Source organism: Lactuca sativa, chromosome 1 (assembly GCF_002870075.4).
Source record: "Lactuca sativa cultivar Salinas chromosome 1, Lsat_Salinas_v11, whole genome shotgun sequence".
NCBI classification, from domain to species: Eukaryota; Viridiplantae; Streptophyta; class Magnoliopsida; order Asterales; family Asteraceae; genus Lactuca; species Lactuca sativa.
In genome coordinates, this window is record NC_056623.2 from 14664654 (window position 1) to 14681373 (window position 16720).

General features: G+C 35.8%; 3 protein-coding genes across 5 annotated transcripts; 2 read left to right on the forward strand and 1 right to left on the reverse strand.

The window, feature by feature from the left end:
• The first annotated feature begins 1505 nt into the window (after window positions 1-1505).
• On the forward strand, window positions 1506-6854 carry LOC111916792 (uncharacterized). 3 transcript variants are annotated; one of them, XM_023912453.2, is made up of 4 exons: window positions 1506-1642; window positions 1848-2024; window positions 4938-5999; window positions 6494-6854. In XM_023912453.2, the coding sequence occupies exons 1-4, from the start codon at window positions 1628-1630 to the stop codon at window positions 6500-6502; spliced, it is 1263 nt and encodes a 420-aa protein (XP_023768221.1). In that variant the 5' UTR covers window positions 1506-1627; the 3' UTR covers window positions 6503-6854. The 3 variants fall into 3 exon arrangements, with proteins under 3 accessions (XP_023768221.1, XP_042755044.1, XP_023768222.1); XM_042899110.1 differs by having other exon boundaries at window positions 4938-5987; XM_023912454.2 differs by having other exon boundaries at window positions 1535-1642; window positions 1851-2024.
• Window positions 6855-11599: 4745 nt separating this feature from the next.
• On the forward strand, window positions 11600-13053 carry LOC111916791 (uncharacterized). The gene is made up of 3 exons (XM_023912451.3): window positions 11600-11854; window positions 11974-12040; window positions 12156-13053. Exons 1-3 carry the CDS (start codon window positions 11792-11794, stop codon window positions 12851-12853), a joined length of 828 nt encoding a protein of 275 aa, XP_023768219.1. The 5' UTR covers window positions 11600-11791; the 3' UTR covers window positions 12854-13053.
• Window positions 13054-13076: 23 nt separating this feature from the next.
• On the reverse strand, window positions 13077-15605 carry LOC111916790 (protein EDS1L). Its single transcript, XM_023912450.3, has 3 exons — window positions 15136-15605; window positions 14170-14961; window positions 13077-14010 (listed from the first exon to the last, which is right to left on the reverse strand). The coding sequence occupies exons 1-3, from the start codon at window positions 15448-15450 to the stop codon at window positions 13300-13302; spliced, it is 1818 nt and encodes a 605-aa protein (XP_023768218.1). The 5' UTR covers window positions 15451-15605; the 3' UTR covers window positions 13077-13299.
• Window positions 15606-16720: the final 1115 nt, after the last annotated feature.

Sequence of the window (16720 nt, forward strand, 5' to 3'; positions counted from 1 at the left end):
CCGGGATGGATCGAGAATCTTGATCTGTACGCCTCCTCCATCAATATGCTACGTGCCCCGCCTACAAACGCCACCTAAACCCGACCGTGAAAGGTCGTAAGCCCTCGGCTATCAGTAACAAACTCGAATACCTACCCAATCACTGACTCTCTCTTGCAGTTCTCTGGTCTCACAGCCTCTGCCTGGGCCTCTCGGATGATATCCAATACCGGAGTCATCACCATCATCCTCATGCATATATCTCGAATCGGGGCACTCTCCGCCCTGCGGCTCAGAGCATCGGCTACCACGTTAGCCTTGCTCGGGTGGTACAGAATCTCACAGTCATACTCCTCTACCACATCCAACCATTTCCTCTGGCGCATGTTCAGGTTGGGTTGGTCCATCAGATACTTCAAACTCTTGTGGTCCGTGTATATGGTACACCGAACCCCATACAAATAATGGCGCTATATTTTGAGGGCAAACACTACTGCCCCCAACTCCAGATCGTGGGTGAGATACCTCGTCTCATGAGGCTTAAGCTGCCTCGATGCATATGCTATCACGTGCCCTCTCTGCATAAGCACCGCACCCAACCTTGATATAGACGCGTCACAGTACACCACAAAATCCCCCATTCCCTCCGGAAGGGCTAACACTGGGGCTTCGCATAATCTCTGGCGTAGCATCTCAAACGAGGTCTGCTGCTCTAGACCCCAAGCCAAAGCCATGCCCTTCCGGGTCAATCTGGTGAGGGGAACGACAATCTTGGAGAAATCCTTGATACACATCGATAACTCTACCGTACTTGTCAAACGTCCTCCAAAGTTTTGACTTACTAGTTCCATTTGGAAGCCAACAACGAAAAGATTTGTTAAATCTTTGTTGTTATCACTAACCACCGTGTTTTCCGCCAACAGACCTCCGTACACCCATTCGTAGGTGGGGGCATGAGAGCAAAGTGTTTAAGTTTATGTATGAAAGAAAGTAGTTATCTACTCCTAATTTCAAATACGTTCAAGACTGGATTTGACTCTGAACATTAAATAAGCATAACACTGATTTAGGTGAGTTAAAAGTTTTAATGTTATTAAAACCGTCCAACTAACATCACATTTTTGCCATTATATCTAAAATAAAATAATATAATCAAGGTTGTAATAAATGTATCTAAATATCTTTTAATTACAAGAATTTATGGAATATAATGAAATCTTGTAAGGATTCTATAATAAATACTAATTAATAATGATATAAACTGAAAAGTCAAATCAAAATAAAATGTATCGTTATTTTATTTGGGATTCAGAAAATATTACGTTTCAATATTTCATATTTATTGTTTTATAATCTTTTTCGGATACTTTCTACACAGGCGATTTAACCACGTGTCGGTTTTCCACCGAGGCAAACCTCATTTTTCTGCCACGTCATTAAAAACCATGTTTGCGGCGCCCAGAAATAGAATGTAACGGTTTCAAATAGTGGTAGAACCGGTAATTCTTAAAAGACAAGGGGTAAAACCGTCACAAGGGCAACTGAAATTGAAGTTCATAACAGACAGCTGCTTACAAAGAGACACAACAAACTCCCTAGGGTCTAAAAACCCCAAAATTTTCTCTTCGATTGTTCTAAGTTTCTAACGATGGACGCCGATGAGGTAAACCTCCGATACGCATTGTCGTTATCTTTTACACCGCCAGGATGATGGCGGAAGCCACAATCACCACTAAAAAACTCGCCTGATTTCTTTTACGGGTTTTCCCTTTGAATTGAGTTGTTGATTTTTTGTTTAGAAGAGGAATCGGGGTTGATCGTCTTTAATTACATTCTGATGTTTTTGTTTTGGTGTCTGATTGTTGTAGAAGTTGACGGAATTGAAGAAGGCGTATGCGGATATGATACTTAATACAGTGAAAGAGGCAGCGGGGAGGATTATGATATCGGAGCGGAAAGCTTATCGGTTAGAATTCGAGCTCAAAGAATCCAAGGAAAACGCTCTTCAGATGCTTACGAGACTTAAACAGATGATGGATTCGAAGGTATAACGATAAAAATTTAAAATTCTGCCTTTCCGCATATGCTATGAATTGGGTTTTCCTTTTTTGTGGTTTCTTGTTTTTAGGTTAGTTGATCCGATAAAATTGTGATCTTGATGAATTCTCATCTAGGTTTTCGTGCATTTTTGTGTTGCTTTTTAAAAAATTTCAGCTATGTTTTGAACTTTGAGTTGATTTCTGCGTACTAAGGGTTTAGTCAAATTGAACCCGTCTGCAATTTTAGGGTTGTCTTTTTGATTCTTAGCTCATCATCATCAAAAAGAGACGCCATGTTGATTGATTCAAATGTTGTTATTAGGAATGTGTGTTACTCTTGGTTCTTGTTGTTGCAACTTTGTGGTATGAAGTCTTTAAACTATTTTTGTTTCTGTTGTTGCTCAAGCATTTTCCACTTCAATGCAGTTCGGTTAACACTTTGCATTCTTTTTTGGGGTTTTCTATTTATGCAACAAATGATCTGAATTTACTCGTCAATTGACTTGGAGGGATAATGTTTGGTTGATTTCAACTAGGGTTGTTCGAGATCAACAATAGTTTCATTATTTTGCTTATTAAAGATTATGTATGTTTATTTAAAATCATACTGTGTGAATGCTTTATTTGACGCTTTATGATATAGCATAGCTGCATAGGGCATCTACTAAGTTGTCTTTCTTCAAAATGTTTCTCACTATTTTGTTGTTTATCATTTGATAATGCAAGTGGGGTGTCTTCTTTAGCTGGAAACACATATGGTATGTAGGGAGATACCATGAATGATTAAAAGGGAAACTATCAAATTCACTTGATTCTTACCTTGAACGTAACCTTTTCAATAGAAAAAAAAATACTCCTTTTGGTTTGGCCTTAAGGTTGAACAACTTCTGAATACGTTCACACAGACACTTGCAAATAAAATTATCCCCTTGGGCATAGCAAAGCTGGTTCCAAGGTGGTATGCTTGCAGAATTGGTTATGTATGGGCTCTTTGTGGGCACTGGGCTCAAATGTCAGCCACCTAGTGTGTAGCTGTTTATCTGATTTATATCTCACATGATGCTCAAGGGGCGGGGTGTTGTGAGCCAGTGTAGGGATTGCTGGAAGAATAACTTTTTTTTGCAAAATTAACTCACACTATAATTTGTCAAAAGTTCCATTGTTTTCTAAATGACAAGAAATAGTTAAGCCAACTACACATATGCACTTTAAGGATGTATATGTCTATAACATGATGAGACATGCATACTTTTACACCAAAACTGGAACCAACGGTATTAGTTTTACATGCCAAAGAAAGTAACAACATACTACATGAGCATTAAACTTGGAATATCTGATAGGTGGCAAGGTAACAACTGTATTGGCATGAGATATACTTAATAGTAATCACATTCTAACCATTAATAACAATTTATAGAAAGTGTGTATATCTACTAATCTATCAAAAGATAAATTATACGAATGAGAGATAGCATTAAATGTACCCTTAATATGAAGTGCTGGATAGTGGAAGTGATATTATTTTTAATTACTTATACTTGACACTCGTTGCCTTGAAACAGAATATGGATTTGAAGGTATACTGACCAAAATTTAAAATTCTGCCTTTTTCCCTGTATGCGATAAGCGGAGATTTCCTTTTATTAGGGTTCGTAATCTTTAGGTTATTCGATTTGATAAACTTTTGATTTTAATGTTTCTGCATCTAGATTTTCTTGCATACTTTTGTTTCTTTTTAGAAATATTAGTCCTGTATGGAGCTTGAGTTGACATTTGCATACTAAGGGTTTAGCTAAATTTGGTCTCTCAGAAAGTTTAGGGCTGTGATTTATATTCCTAGTCATCATTATCATAGAGACATGCCTTCTTAGTTGATTCGGGTGTTGTTATTTAGAATATGTTACTCTGAGCTCTGGTTGTTGCAGCTTTGTGCTATGAAGTCTTTGAGCTATTTTTGTTTCCATTGTTGCTCAAGCATTTGTCACTTCAATGCAATTTAATTAGAGGGTTTGCATTCTTTCTGGGTCTTTTCTAATTATGTAACAAATGATGTAAATTTACTTGTTGATTGGCATGAAGGGATCATGTTCTGTTGGATGCAAGTAGGGTTGTTTGTGGTCAACAATAGCTTCACTATTTTGGTATCCTACGAGAAATCTTAAACAACATAAGTGGGTATCAAAGATAATATAGATTATTTAAAATCATGTATGTGAATGTTATCTTTGAAGTTGTTACAATATACCTTAGGGCATCGACTAAGTTATCTTCCCTTAAATTTTTTTACTAATATGTAGTTTATCATTTGATATCGCATGTGCGATGTATTCGTCTGTTAGAAACAAATGCTACTTCACTTTCCTCAAATGTGCTATATATCTGTAAAGATTAGGTAAAACAGACCAAATGTGTTATGTAGGAGATATCAAGAACGATGAAGATGGAAACTATAAACAATTAAATATCACTTGATCCTTACCTTGAATGTAAACATTCTATAAGAAATACTCCTTTTGCTTTACCTATACACTTGTGGAATGTTCACATAAACGTTAACAACTCAAACTAGAATTGGAAAAAGTTCCATTGTTATCATAAAGGCAAACTACAGAATTTTTTTTGTACTTTCACCATTTTGTCGGTTTAGCCACTTAATCATTTTCTATAGTGATTAAACTATTATACTTTTTTTTTTAAATTATGTAAATAAAAACGTTACTAGGTTTTGATAAGAGGTAAAAGTACAACAAAAAAACACCAAGTACGTTGTGCTTTTCAGTATTTTAACCTTTTTTATAACTTGTTAACCCGAAAAAATGTTTTTTTTTTAATTGTACGTGGAAGAACTGTGTGCTCTTATTATACACTTCATTGAGTTATTATCACAATATACAAACTAATTTGACAAATTTTCAGATTAATGAAGCGGAAATGGTATCCCAAATCCAACAGAAGAAAATTGAAGAACTAGAAGCACAAGTCCAAGAAGCTGAGGACATAGTGAAAGATCTCAGAGAAGAGTTAAGTTTCATGCATGCTGAATTAGAGAGGAGCAAACCAAAAAATGCAGTTAACCCTGATTCCATTCCAACTTCTGATGTTCGGAATTCTGATAAAGATGAGAGTAACAGAGGCCAGATCTTGTATAATTCTTTGATTCCTTTTTGGAAGTCTTATGTTAATGACCAAAATTTACCGGCTATAATCTTAAGAAGCAAAGGAAGGAAGTTAAACAGAAGCGGTTGTACTCATAGAATTCATGCATGTGAAGGGACCCTATATGAACAAACAAATGTCCGTAAGCCTGATTTGATTACTGAAACGGATGAAGAAAGCGAGAAATTACAAAAAGAGCCCTCCCTCGGGGATGAAAGAAAAAAGGACAGGAAAAGAGGGAGTCCAGATGGGAAAAAGAGATCTCAACCGTTGGATCAAGTTAATGAGATTGATCATGTGGCTGAGAGTTCATATTCAACCATGGCAAAGTCAGCTAAGTGTTTAAGGGAAGGTTCTGGTGATAGTATTAATACCGTTTGGGATTTGGTAAGAGTAAGCGACGTTCATAGAAGATTGAGAGAGGAACTTCTACCTATGGAATGTGAAAAGACTGAATTGCCCCCAACCTCAGAAGCTCCGGTTGATGCCCCGGAGTTGAAGGTTGTTGAGACTGGTGGGGTTGGGGCTCCTATTCATACAATAAGTGGTAGAGTTATCAAGTACACGTTCCAAAGGAAGAGGAAACGTGGGACATTCAGCACCAATGGAAGTGACTTGGTCAACAACATGAAGAAGAAGAAAGAAGAGGACGAAAATGCCCTTTTGGAGACTGAGAAAGTCATCGCAACAGAAAAGTCAACTCAAGAGGAGACTGAGAAAGTCAAGTCAATACAAGAGTCAACTCAAGGTGAGAATGAGAAAGCCATCTCAATAGAAGAGTCAACTAAAGAGGAGTCATACCTAGAAAAGGTTGCTAAACAGGTTGGTGTTATATCTACATATATAACCATTTAGATTAGATTAATCATTATAAATATTTTCTAAATTACCACCAGTTTATAAAGTGCTCGACTTTTTAATCAGAACGATAAACCATATTTCTTGCAAAATGTAAAAAAAAGGATTTTGGAGGGAAAAATGAATCTATACATTTTCAAAATTTGTCTAAAATCACTTGTTCTTGCAAACTGTAGACCCCATCTGTTACACCAAACAAGACATGACATGATATGACAGAACAAATTGTACTAGGTTTAGCCTACTGCTGTCAACGAAACATAAATTGCAATTTTTGGTCCTACTGGGACAAGGTGGGACAGAGAATCTGTTGTCTGTGCAAAAGACGTAAATGCCCTTCTCATTTTCATCATCAAAAATAGCCTACAAAGCTTGTCTAGTCCCAAAATGTGGCAAAATTTGCAAAGGTCCATATGTAAACATGATGACCTCTTTCTGGTTCTGTTTTTTTTATGCAGCTTATATAAAATGGTGACAATGAATCTCTGAGTGAGAGGAAGAAGCAAATACATATATAGATACAAGATTTAACAGTTATTGGCGATTCAACTCTGGTTGGAAGGGTATCATTTAAAGACAGAATTTAGATCCTTTGAGGTCGATAACTTAAGTTGGTTAATGTTTATTAAGTTGCAGCCATTGTTGTGTTGTTGAGTCTTTTGTTCGTTTTAGGGAATTTTGACTTAGACTGTTGTTAACTGTAAAGGTAACTTTAATGTTTAGTTTTGAATGGTGGATGATTTACATGGCATTGTTTATTGCAACCTGTTAATCTTTATATCTAATTAATTATTATGAAGTTGGAACATGTTTGGTACATTTGGAAGGTATTCATTTTATCTGAGAGGTTTTAAATGTCCCCGTAAGCGATGTTAGTCATGTTATTTCATAAGTATACATGTCATAATGATTTTAGATATCATTTAAAAGAAATTTTTTAGGAGGTACCTTTGTTGTATTAAGATGTTACATTGATGCTAGTTAGAACTATGAACCAAGTTGTTGCCAGATTTTCATGTTTTCGAAACTGAAATCCAAGTGTGAAAGCTTTTGAACCAAATGCAACTAGTGAAAACAATTTTAAAAACATTAAAAAAAATCATCAAAGCTGTAATACTTAAAAAATCAGTACTTGAGATTTTAGAATAAGTGGAAGAAAATTTTAGCGGGAGGATTGAGCATAGATTGTTAACTAATCCGACTATTATATGGTCTTTCTACTGTCTTCGTGATTCACAAACATATAGGAGACCTTGGGGAGGGTTCAAAATAGACTTAAATTTAAAGGGGTTATTTTAAGTATCTTTAATATAAAATGTTGATTTTGAGGTGTTTTTTCATTAGAAGGTTGGCAATGAAAATTCTCAATTCTATTATGTTTTGGGAGGATGTTTGAATTGATATTTATTCTTTCGGAACATGTTTCCTAGATTTTTTTTCCACTTTCAGTTGATGGAGGTTGTGTGGTGAGTCATCAGTTTGATCATGGTGCTTGGGGTTGGAATTGACGATGTGGATAAAGACAATGAGTGGGTTTTGGAGTTAGATGATTTTGGAGCTTATTTGACCTAGTCGACTAAATAAATGATTTATGTTTTTAGGTTGGAGACGGAAGGACACATTGGAACAATCAAGTTCCATAAAACCTACTCCTATTGGTTGAAGCCTGAAGGGTTAATCTTCACCGATTAACAACTAAGGCCAATTTATTTGATAAAAGGGTTGATGTTGATTTAACTTTATGTATTTTATGTGGCGAACATGAGAAGAAAAAAACTAGTTTGTAGTGTGCAAATGTGTGTTTAATTTGGTTATTACGAATTGAAATTTATAGCAATAACTAATTTATAGTATTTGATAAGAATCTATCATGAATCAAACTGGTTATTCTTGTTAAAAAATAAACTACTTTAATTATTAAATAAAATAAGGAATTATCTAATTATCTTTAAATTGAAAGGATTTTAGAGAATTAGTTGCAGGTTCGTAGTTTAATTTAGACCAGTGGGAGTGGCTGCGGCCTCTACCACACTTCCGATGCCACATAAGCTGGAACATTGACCCTTGACTGCGGTTAGGGTGCGTCTAGGGCCACACTTCAGCAGTAGGACACATTTGTTGGTTGGCCGACTATTTTTTTTACTGTTTGGAACAGTAATAAAATTCAAAATTAATTTTTTTACCAACTCTATAAATATATGACATTGTTAACTAAACTAACTCACAAGCACTTCATATTTTACCGTCTTTTTGTTTCCAAAACCTTTGAAAATATCATCCTCCAAAGCCTACCAACCAAAAAACATCCACTAGAAACACCACAACCCCAAGACCTTCATACGATCAATCAATTTATTTTCCATCTTTTTACCACTACGACGTAGGTTTCCCTATTATCCACAACATATCTCACAACCACAAACGACCTACACAACCACTTCCACAAACACAAGTACATTGATCCTTTTGATTTTGTTACTCAACCTGAATTTGTTCCACAAACACTCATTTCTGTATCTAAACCTGAATTTGTTCAAGAAACTCAACCCCTCCGACCACAAAAGAAAAGAAAAGAGAAGGCGGATGCTAAAATGTGGGAACCCCAAGAAGTGTTAGCATTGGCACAATCATGGATTGGCGTTTCAGAAGATCCGATGACGGGAGCGGACCAAAAACATGATCGTTTTTTAATGCAAGTTAGAACTAGGTTTCATAAAGAAATAAACCTACCATCATATCGTTCTAAAGATCAAGTGTACTCGAGATGGGGAAAATGAACAAATAAATCATGTTGTTTAATGATTTGTATAACAACATGAAACGACAATGGAAAAGTAGCCAAAGTGAAGATGTGATTTTGGTTTCAACCTCAATGATGATGAGTTTATTCAAGTGTCACCCTCTCCCCCGGACCGATGGGAAGGGACAAAACAAAAAGAAAATGCAAGGGAAAAACGTCGGAGTTGGATGCCTTTAAAGAAATGGGCGACAATGTGCAAGACATAAAAAGATAGAATAAATAAATGACAAAATTGCAAAAATGGTCCCTGTGGTATGCATTTTTTTGGGGTTTTAGTCCAAACCCCGACTTTTTGGATTCGTGGTCCTTTTGACCATGTTTGTACGTAAATTTGGTCCCTCGTAAAATTGAAATGACTATAATGCCCTTTTGATATACTTTTTTTTTATGTTTTTTCTATTTAATTTAAATGAAAAAGAAAATAAATAAATAATTTGGGCCCACATCTCTCTCTCTCTCTCTCTCTCTCTCACTCCGTATCCCCAGATTCATACACATTTAATACACATTGTACAACTTTTATATAAATCCAATCAAGAAATCTTTTATGCTTCCAAACCCAGAAATTGAACAAGCGGATGTACCTCTCACAGTTGGGGGGGGGGATGTGATGGTTGATCAGAGTCTTCACGGTGGAAGCAACTCAAAAAGAAAAAAATGGCAACGGTGTTGATGGGTGGCGCACAGTGGCAGTTTCGTTGTGTTGTTCGTTTGTCTTTTTCTAGCATAAACTTAGGGAAAAGGACGAGGAAGGTGCAAATTGATATCATGAGAAGATTCGGACATCAACAACAATGGTGGTGGGTTGCGTCGACGAGGGGTGGCAGGTGGTGGATGAAGTAACTCGGCAGCAACAGCTCGGTAGTGGTGGGTCGGAAAGTCTCACGATGGCAATGAGTTGGTGACCTTGCTGCCCTGTTTCTCTTTTGTCGGTAACGAACGAGAAGGAGAGGGGTGAGGGAAAGGAGGTAGTTTGGTGGTTGGAGGTTGCTCCGGAAGTTGAGTGGAGTTGGGATGGTCGGGAGAAGGTGGTGGCAGTGGGGTGGTGTAGCTTCTTCCTACTCTACATCAGAAAGCTTAGCTGAGAAGCCATGAAATCGATTTTAGGTTTAATTTGAAATCAATTTTGGGTTTAATTGTAGGACTTGAAGGTATTACAAATTTGGGATATATATTTGATTCTTCTGTGAATCTTAATCATCATCTAATCATCGTTACCTGATGTTGTAATATTTATACCTAAACAACCTTTTGAGTGTATAAGTACTGATTCTAGAAGAAGAAGAGTTATGGTGTTGATTTGGGGATGTATGAAGAATACGAAGAAGATGAAATTCTTCAGGAAAGAAAGAGAGAGAGAGAGAGTGAGTGAGAGAGAGAGAGAGGGCCCCTTGTTATTTTTTTAATTATTAAAATAAATAAATTAGTATTAGATTTAAAAAGAAATAAAAGAAAAATGGAAAATAAATACTCTAAGGGTATTACAATCATTCCACTATTCATAGGGACCAAAAACGCAATGAAACTAGTTCAAAAGGACCACGAATCCAAAAAAGTCAAGGTTTGGACTAAAATCCCCAAAAAAATGCATACCACAGGGACCATTTTTGCAATTTTGTCTAAATAAAATTTTCCAACTTGCTTCGATAGAAAGATTGGAAAAAAAGGAACAACGATATGAGAGTGCTAGCAATGGAAACATCAAAAGTTACCGGGGATGAACTTCAAAGTTCTTTTTGCGATGAAGGAGGACGTCAAAAAATGTTACGCAAATCGTTTTTAGTTTTTAGTTTTTTTTTTCAAGATTTTAATCGTTTGAGGTGAGATTTTTTTTGAGTTATGCAATATACTGATATTTTGATTTTTTAATTAATAAAATGTATTTTTTTTAAATAAAGTTTTTTTTTTCATTAAAAAAAAACTCAAATATGACACCACTCCTTAGGTGTGACAACAAACCATATATATATATATATATATATATATATATATATATATATATATATATATATATATTTTATATATATATAAAACAAGTGTGGCAAAACGAGAGAATGGTATCACTTTTTCCGGCCTTAGTGGCATTCATTGTTGGTAGTTTTAATGTGATACATGAATATAGAATATATAGATAGACTACAAGTTGATTTGGATCTTTTAAAAATAATATTCAAACATTAATGAAAATATAAATAAAACTACATTTTTATTTATACTATAATTTTAATAAGAACTATTAATAATATAAATATATTAAATAAAAAATATAAATTATAATTAATATAATTATTAAAAAAATATAAAGAAATTGATTTATTATCGAAGACCATTTTTGAAAGAATATTTTATTGTACTTACGATGATGGGATATAAGTAGAAGATAATTGACATTATATTGGTCATATAATACTATTGTACAATAATAGAAATGTCAGTTTAATTCTTAGTACAAATAAGTTAATAATCATTTTAAAAGCTTTTAAATAATTTATAAAATAAATAAATTAATGAAAAAGACAACATGAACCAACCACGTACAACAATGTAACCTAATTGTATGCATTTAGTTACACAAATTAGGCCGGCGGATATTTTGGATTAAAGGCATCCTTTAACTTATCGAAACGACAACGTCTAGCTTTTATGTGACAACCAATAGTTTTCTTTCACGTTGAGGGCAAGTCCATAAATTAGTAACAATGACAAGGGCATAACTGTAAAAACGGCAGTTATAGTATTATTATTTATTCAGCTCCAGATGTTTCCGTGAACAGTGAAAGAGGGGCGAACGAGGCAAAGCAGTTTCCGTTATCTATCCACGTAAAAACGCAATTTACTTGTTCATAAATATCTAAAGCTCTTTTTATACATATCTTGATTTCGGAGATATTTTGCATACGCTTTGGATAGTATAGATTTGTATATCTTTAGGTTTTCTTTGACATAATTTTCAGCCATGGGTTACGATTCGATCCCGATTGCAGCATCAAACGCCAAGGAATTTGGCAAGAAAAAGAGGGTAAATTTATGTGGATCTTGTCGTTTTCGTTGATTATTTTTATAGATTGGAGGATAGTCTTGAAAAGTGTTTTTTGCATATTCGTTTGAGTAATTGTGAATTTTTGTTCGGGTTTGAAGGTGAATAGAACAGCCAAATTGAAGCAGAGCAAACTTGATGTTCGTCGTGAACAGTGGCTTTCCCAAGGTGATTCAACTCTCTTCCTATAGTATATACCATTTGCATAGATTGGAATTGTTTGGTTTTCATAATGTAGGTTACACTTATTCTTTAATAACCGATTCGCTGAACTGTTTTACAGTGAAGAACAAAGGATGCAAGGAAGAAACCAACGGTGTTAGTGGTGTGAAAATGCCTGCTGAACGGAATGATACTAATCCCAGTGGTGAAGAGAATGAGGGTTTGAGGAATCTTTGCAGTGATTACGAGTCACCATTTAACAGTCCGATGAGCAGTGTTTTCGGGAGTAACAGATCACCTTCTCATTTTACCAGCAATAGCAGCAGCAGTAGTAGTAGCAGTGGAGGTTGTTGTTCAGAAAGCATGAATGAAGAAGATGAGTGCTTGGATGATTGGGAAGCCATTGCCGATGCTTTAGCAGCTGATGAAATTAAAAATAATAATCTTGAATCCCCTGAGCCAGATTCTGTGACAGCAACCATGGAGGCAAGTCAAGATGATTGCTGTGCTCGAGCTTGGAGAGCAGATGATGTTTTTCGACCTCAGAGTCTGCCAAACTTACTAAAACAAAACAGCTTTCCATGTTTCAAGAATGTTTGTTCACCATCAACGTGTCCCATATGCTGTGAAGATCTGGATTTGACAGATACAAGTTTTCTTCCTTGTCCATGTGGCTACAGGCTCTGTCTTTTCTGCCACAAGAGAATTCTTGAAGATGATGGTCGTTGTCCAGGCTGCAGGAAACAGTATGACCACCATGGCCAGGGTAATCTATCTTCAAAAATGGGCCGTTCTTACAGCATGATCCCTAGGCGTTAGAAAAGTATGTATGATGACCTCTTTTTTCACATCTTTCTTGTCTCTTTACTGTTAGAAACTGCTGTTAATAGTTATGCAGTTCTCTTATCGGTTGAACCATTTTTATAGCAATATGATTCTATAGAGGACTAGTTGGTATGGATATTGAATACAAACATTTTGATTGAAATTTATAGAGGGCATCTTTAAACCTTATTCAATTGATCATTAGCAGCATAATAAGGAATCTTGAAGCTTTCCATGTTATTTATGTATGCATTATGTAATATGTATGAATAAATACATATATTACAATGTGGATGAATGTATTTATTGGAACCGAAAGGGAAACATGACAAATGACATAGACACCATTACAGGGTAGGGGTAGGGTACACAAGATAGCTATTAGTTGCTTATTGTAGATGGAAGTGGTCTTCTTTCTTTATAAAACATGTTTGTTTTCACTATGTGGAATTCTGGAAGTGAAATTTCAGGCAAGATTCTGATCTATGCTTCTCAGGGAGCGTCTTCCACCACTTAACAAAAGTAGATTTTTCCAGGAACACATCCTTGTTCAGTTCTTCTTTCTGAACCCATTCTTTGACTTGTTTCTCCATAGCAACAATTTGGTCCTTTATCTCTTCAAAAGGTTTCCTTTTCATCTCCTCTACTTTTGCCCAAAAAATGGTCTCTGAGCTCGACCCTTCATTCAACTTCTTTTCATGCTCCCACCATCTTTGAGTGTACTTATAACGCTTTGGTCTACCCCCATCTCTTAAATAAGTTCCAGTGTCTTCATCCTTTGAGTGCCTATAGTAATTAGCTATGTCTAATGGCTCCACCAGTCTCCTGAACTCGGTTCCTAACTTGATCCACTCTTCCTCACTCTCAAATCCATCCGGGAGTTCATAACGTTTCAACATTTCCACAATCTCATCCCATATACCTGCTAGTTCTAGCCTTGTTACATTTGCATTGAAGTCATCATTACCCTTTTGAATCTTGAAAGCATCATAATAACCAATCTTTCGGTCTTCACTCGTTTTTTGGTAGTCAGCTATTATCTTGAGTGTTTTCCTGATCTGGGGTTTCTTGGAATCAATTGTATTTTGGTTTTGTAGCTTTTGCTTTTCAAACGCTTGTGCTGCTTGAAGACATAGCCTTGCCCTTGTGCTCTGAAGATAAAGATTATAACTCGTAAGTCATAAAGTTAGGGCGACATATATCAATGTACTTGCATTCATTTGTGTATTATAGCATCATACTTAAGTATGTTGCATTCAACCCTAAAAATTACATCTTTATATAAAGCATTATACGTCACCAATACTCACCAGACCAAGGTCCTTCAAAGCTGCGTTTATGGTAGCTGTGTCAGTGTCACCAGAACCATTATCATTGGAAGACATTGGAATCTCCATATCATCATCAAGGTACACAACATCTTGCATCCCTAATAAGCTCTCTTCCAATTCATCATTATAATCCATGTTTAAGCTTTTACTTACTGCATCCGTAACTTCCGCTTCACTGCCAGGCTGGCAACAATAAAACAGAATCTGAAGAACCGCATTCGGATTCGTCACACAAATCAATTTCCCATTCCCGCTACAAAAAACATACGTTCCGGAAGGTCTGTAAGGACTAAGCTCAACAAAACTCGAGATCACTTCAAGTAACGAGTTTGTACTTCCCATGAGATTACAAGCAGCATGACTCGCAACAGACGATGAATTCTTCAAAACCGTTTTGTAAAAAGTCAAAGCTTCTTGTGACCCCGAAGGTGACTGTTTCCGGAAGTTTCTGGATTTGGGATTGAAGAAATCGAGAATGTGACCGAATTCATTTTTGAGGGAGGAGAACGGGGCAAGTGTTATCCTAGGAACAATGTCGTACCTCCCGACAAAATGGAGGAAGAAACGCGCCCAATTTTCTCGGTTTAAGGCGTGTGTGAATATCCGGTCACCTACGAGAGGTGACCCGAAAGTTAAACATTTACAGGGCGGCCGACCGTTGGATCGCGTGTATTCCTCAAGGTACCAAACCGCCGCCAGGATGGCCACCGGACCGCCAGACGAATTTCCGGTGAAGATTATGGGTTTATCTTTCTTCACCGCTCTCTCTACCTGCACAAAAATAATGATTTTGGTGTAAGAGACAGAAACAGAATAGAACAGAACAGAACAAGTTGTACCGGCTGTTAATTTTTTGTCTGACAAAAAAGTGGAACAAGGTACATTTTTGTGTAAAAGACATAGATGCCCTTGTTATTACTGGAAGAGAGAAATGAAGAGGATTACCTCGGACTTGAAAGATGGTGTTTGAAAGAGGGATTGGAATTTTTGGAAGAATCCTTGATTGATCTTGGCAAGTTCATTGTTTCCAATGCTTTTTAGTGATGGAAAGTGTGAAAGATCGATCTTGGTTTCGCCAAACGGGTCCCGGCTGTAAAAATCTTGAACGGACCATGATCCGGTGAAGGCGAAAATGGTTTCATCGGGACCGGAATCCTTAATATAGCAGCCGTTGGATTTGTGTGATTTGATTGATAAAGAAGAAGCTTTTATGATCACTGATTCGCTGATCCCTGATTTCTCCCCTATACTTTCTCTCATCGTCTTCTTTCTGTGTGTGTGTGTGTGTTTGCAAAAGAGAAGACTTGGTCTATTAGAAGTCTTTAAAAAGTGTCATTAAAGGACATGGGCATCTATGTAATTTAACCAGATCTTGACTTTAGTAAGCTAGTGGGAATATGATATAAACATTAACAGCTACAGGTACTCCTGTTGAGAAGTTTGGTGATGGTTATCTTTGTCATTTGGCACAGGTTCTTGTTGGCAAGACTATTGACTTAGGAATATGAATGGTGGCCTAGCTAGTGGGACCAGTTTATAGTATATTAGTATATGATAGCTGTGGTGGGGTATTTTGGTCGTTTGGCGAGGACTGTTATACCCCTAAGTTGTGCATCATATTCATCACTGTGTGATATTGTTGATATGTTGGTATGAAGGGGCAAATATGAGAATTTGAAGGTGTTTTCCGTATTTCTTCCTATAACTTTTTGCGACTGTGGAATGATTCGTTGACTTGGGGTCTTTCCTTGCCACTCCCAAACCCAGAGAAGAAGCTACGACGAAATGAGAAAGTCTATTGATCGTCTCTTTACGTATCCCTAAACATGCAATGAAATTATGCTTTTCTCATTGATTTATGTATATCTTTACTGTTTTATAACCCGTGGGAACCAAAGTGATAAAATTAATTAAATTTCATCGTAAAAAAATCAAAATTATTAATCAATCATTTTAAATAAATTGTTAATTAAGAGATAACTTTTTAGTTATATAAAATTATAATAGTTATTAAATAAATACGTGACCTTATAAGTTGTATTAATGTTCTTTTAATTTTAATTAAATTTTATTAATTTAATGTAATTAAAATGAAAAATTTTAAAATTTGAAATGGAAAATTAATAGTTGACAAGTAACATGACATTAATTATATAGCCTAATAGGGTGACACATGACAAAAGAAGAATAAACCTATTTTTTTATTAGAATAAGAAGATTATCAATTTATATTTATATAACTATCTTATGTATTAATCTCTCGCCAAATTTTGTATTAGAGTAAATTATACAATTTGTCCTTCGTGCAGGTGTCAAATTACGTGTTTAGTTTTTATTTTCAAAAATTAACTCGGACCATCCCTTTAATGTTTTTTTTTTTTTTTTCATTTGGACCGTTCCCGACAGACATAAAATGACTATATTATCCTTTCCATTTCTTTTTGATTTATTTTTTTAATTTCTTAGTATTAATAATTTAAAACAAAAACAAAAATGAGGCCCACCACCACAAATCCACTACCTTAGCCCC

Bases quoted from the DNA above. Each gene is read 5' to 3' on its own strand.
- LOC111916792 (XM_023912453.2), top strand. The intron at 2,025-4,937 runs GTATAACGATAA...ACAAATTTTCAG, and splicing joins AACAGATGATGGATTCGAAG to ATTAATGAAGCGGAAATGGT.
- LOC111916791 (XM_023912451.3), top strand. From the start codon at position 11,792: ATGGGTTACGATTCGATCCCGATTGCAGCATCAAACGCCAAGGAATTT. The intron at 11,855-11,973 runs GTAAATTTATGT...TCGGGTTTGAAG, and splicing joins AATTTGGCAAGAAAAAGAGG to GTGAATAGAACAGCCAAATT. The intron at 12,041-12,155 runs GTGATTCAACTC...ACTGTTTTACAG, and splicing joins TGAACAGTGGCTTTCCCAAG to TGAAGAACAAAGGATGCAAG.
- LOC111916790 (XM_023912450.3), bottom strand. From the start codon at position 15,450: ATGAGAGAAAGTATAGGGGAGAAATCAGGGATCAGCGAATCAGTGATC. The intron at 14,962-15,135 runs GTAATCCTCTTC...ATTTTTGTGCAG, and splicing joins CACCATCTTTCAAGTCCGAG to GTAGAGAGAGCGGTGAAGAA. The intron at 14,011-14,169 runs GTGAGTATTGGT...CTTTATCTTCAG, and splicing joins CTTTGAAGGACCTTGGTCTG to AGCACAAGGGCAAGGCTATG.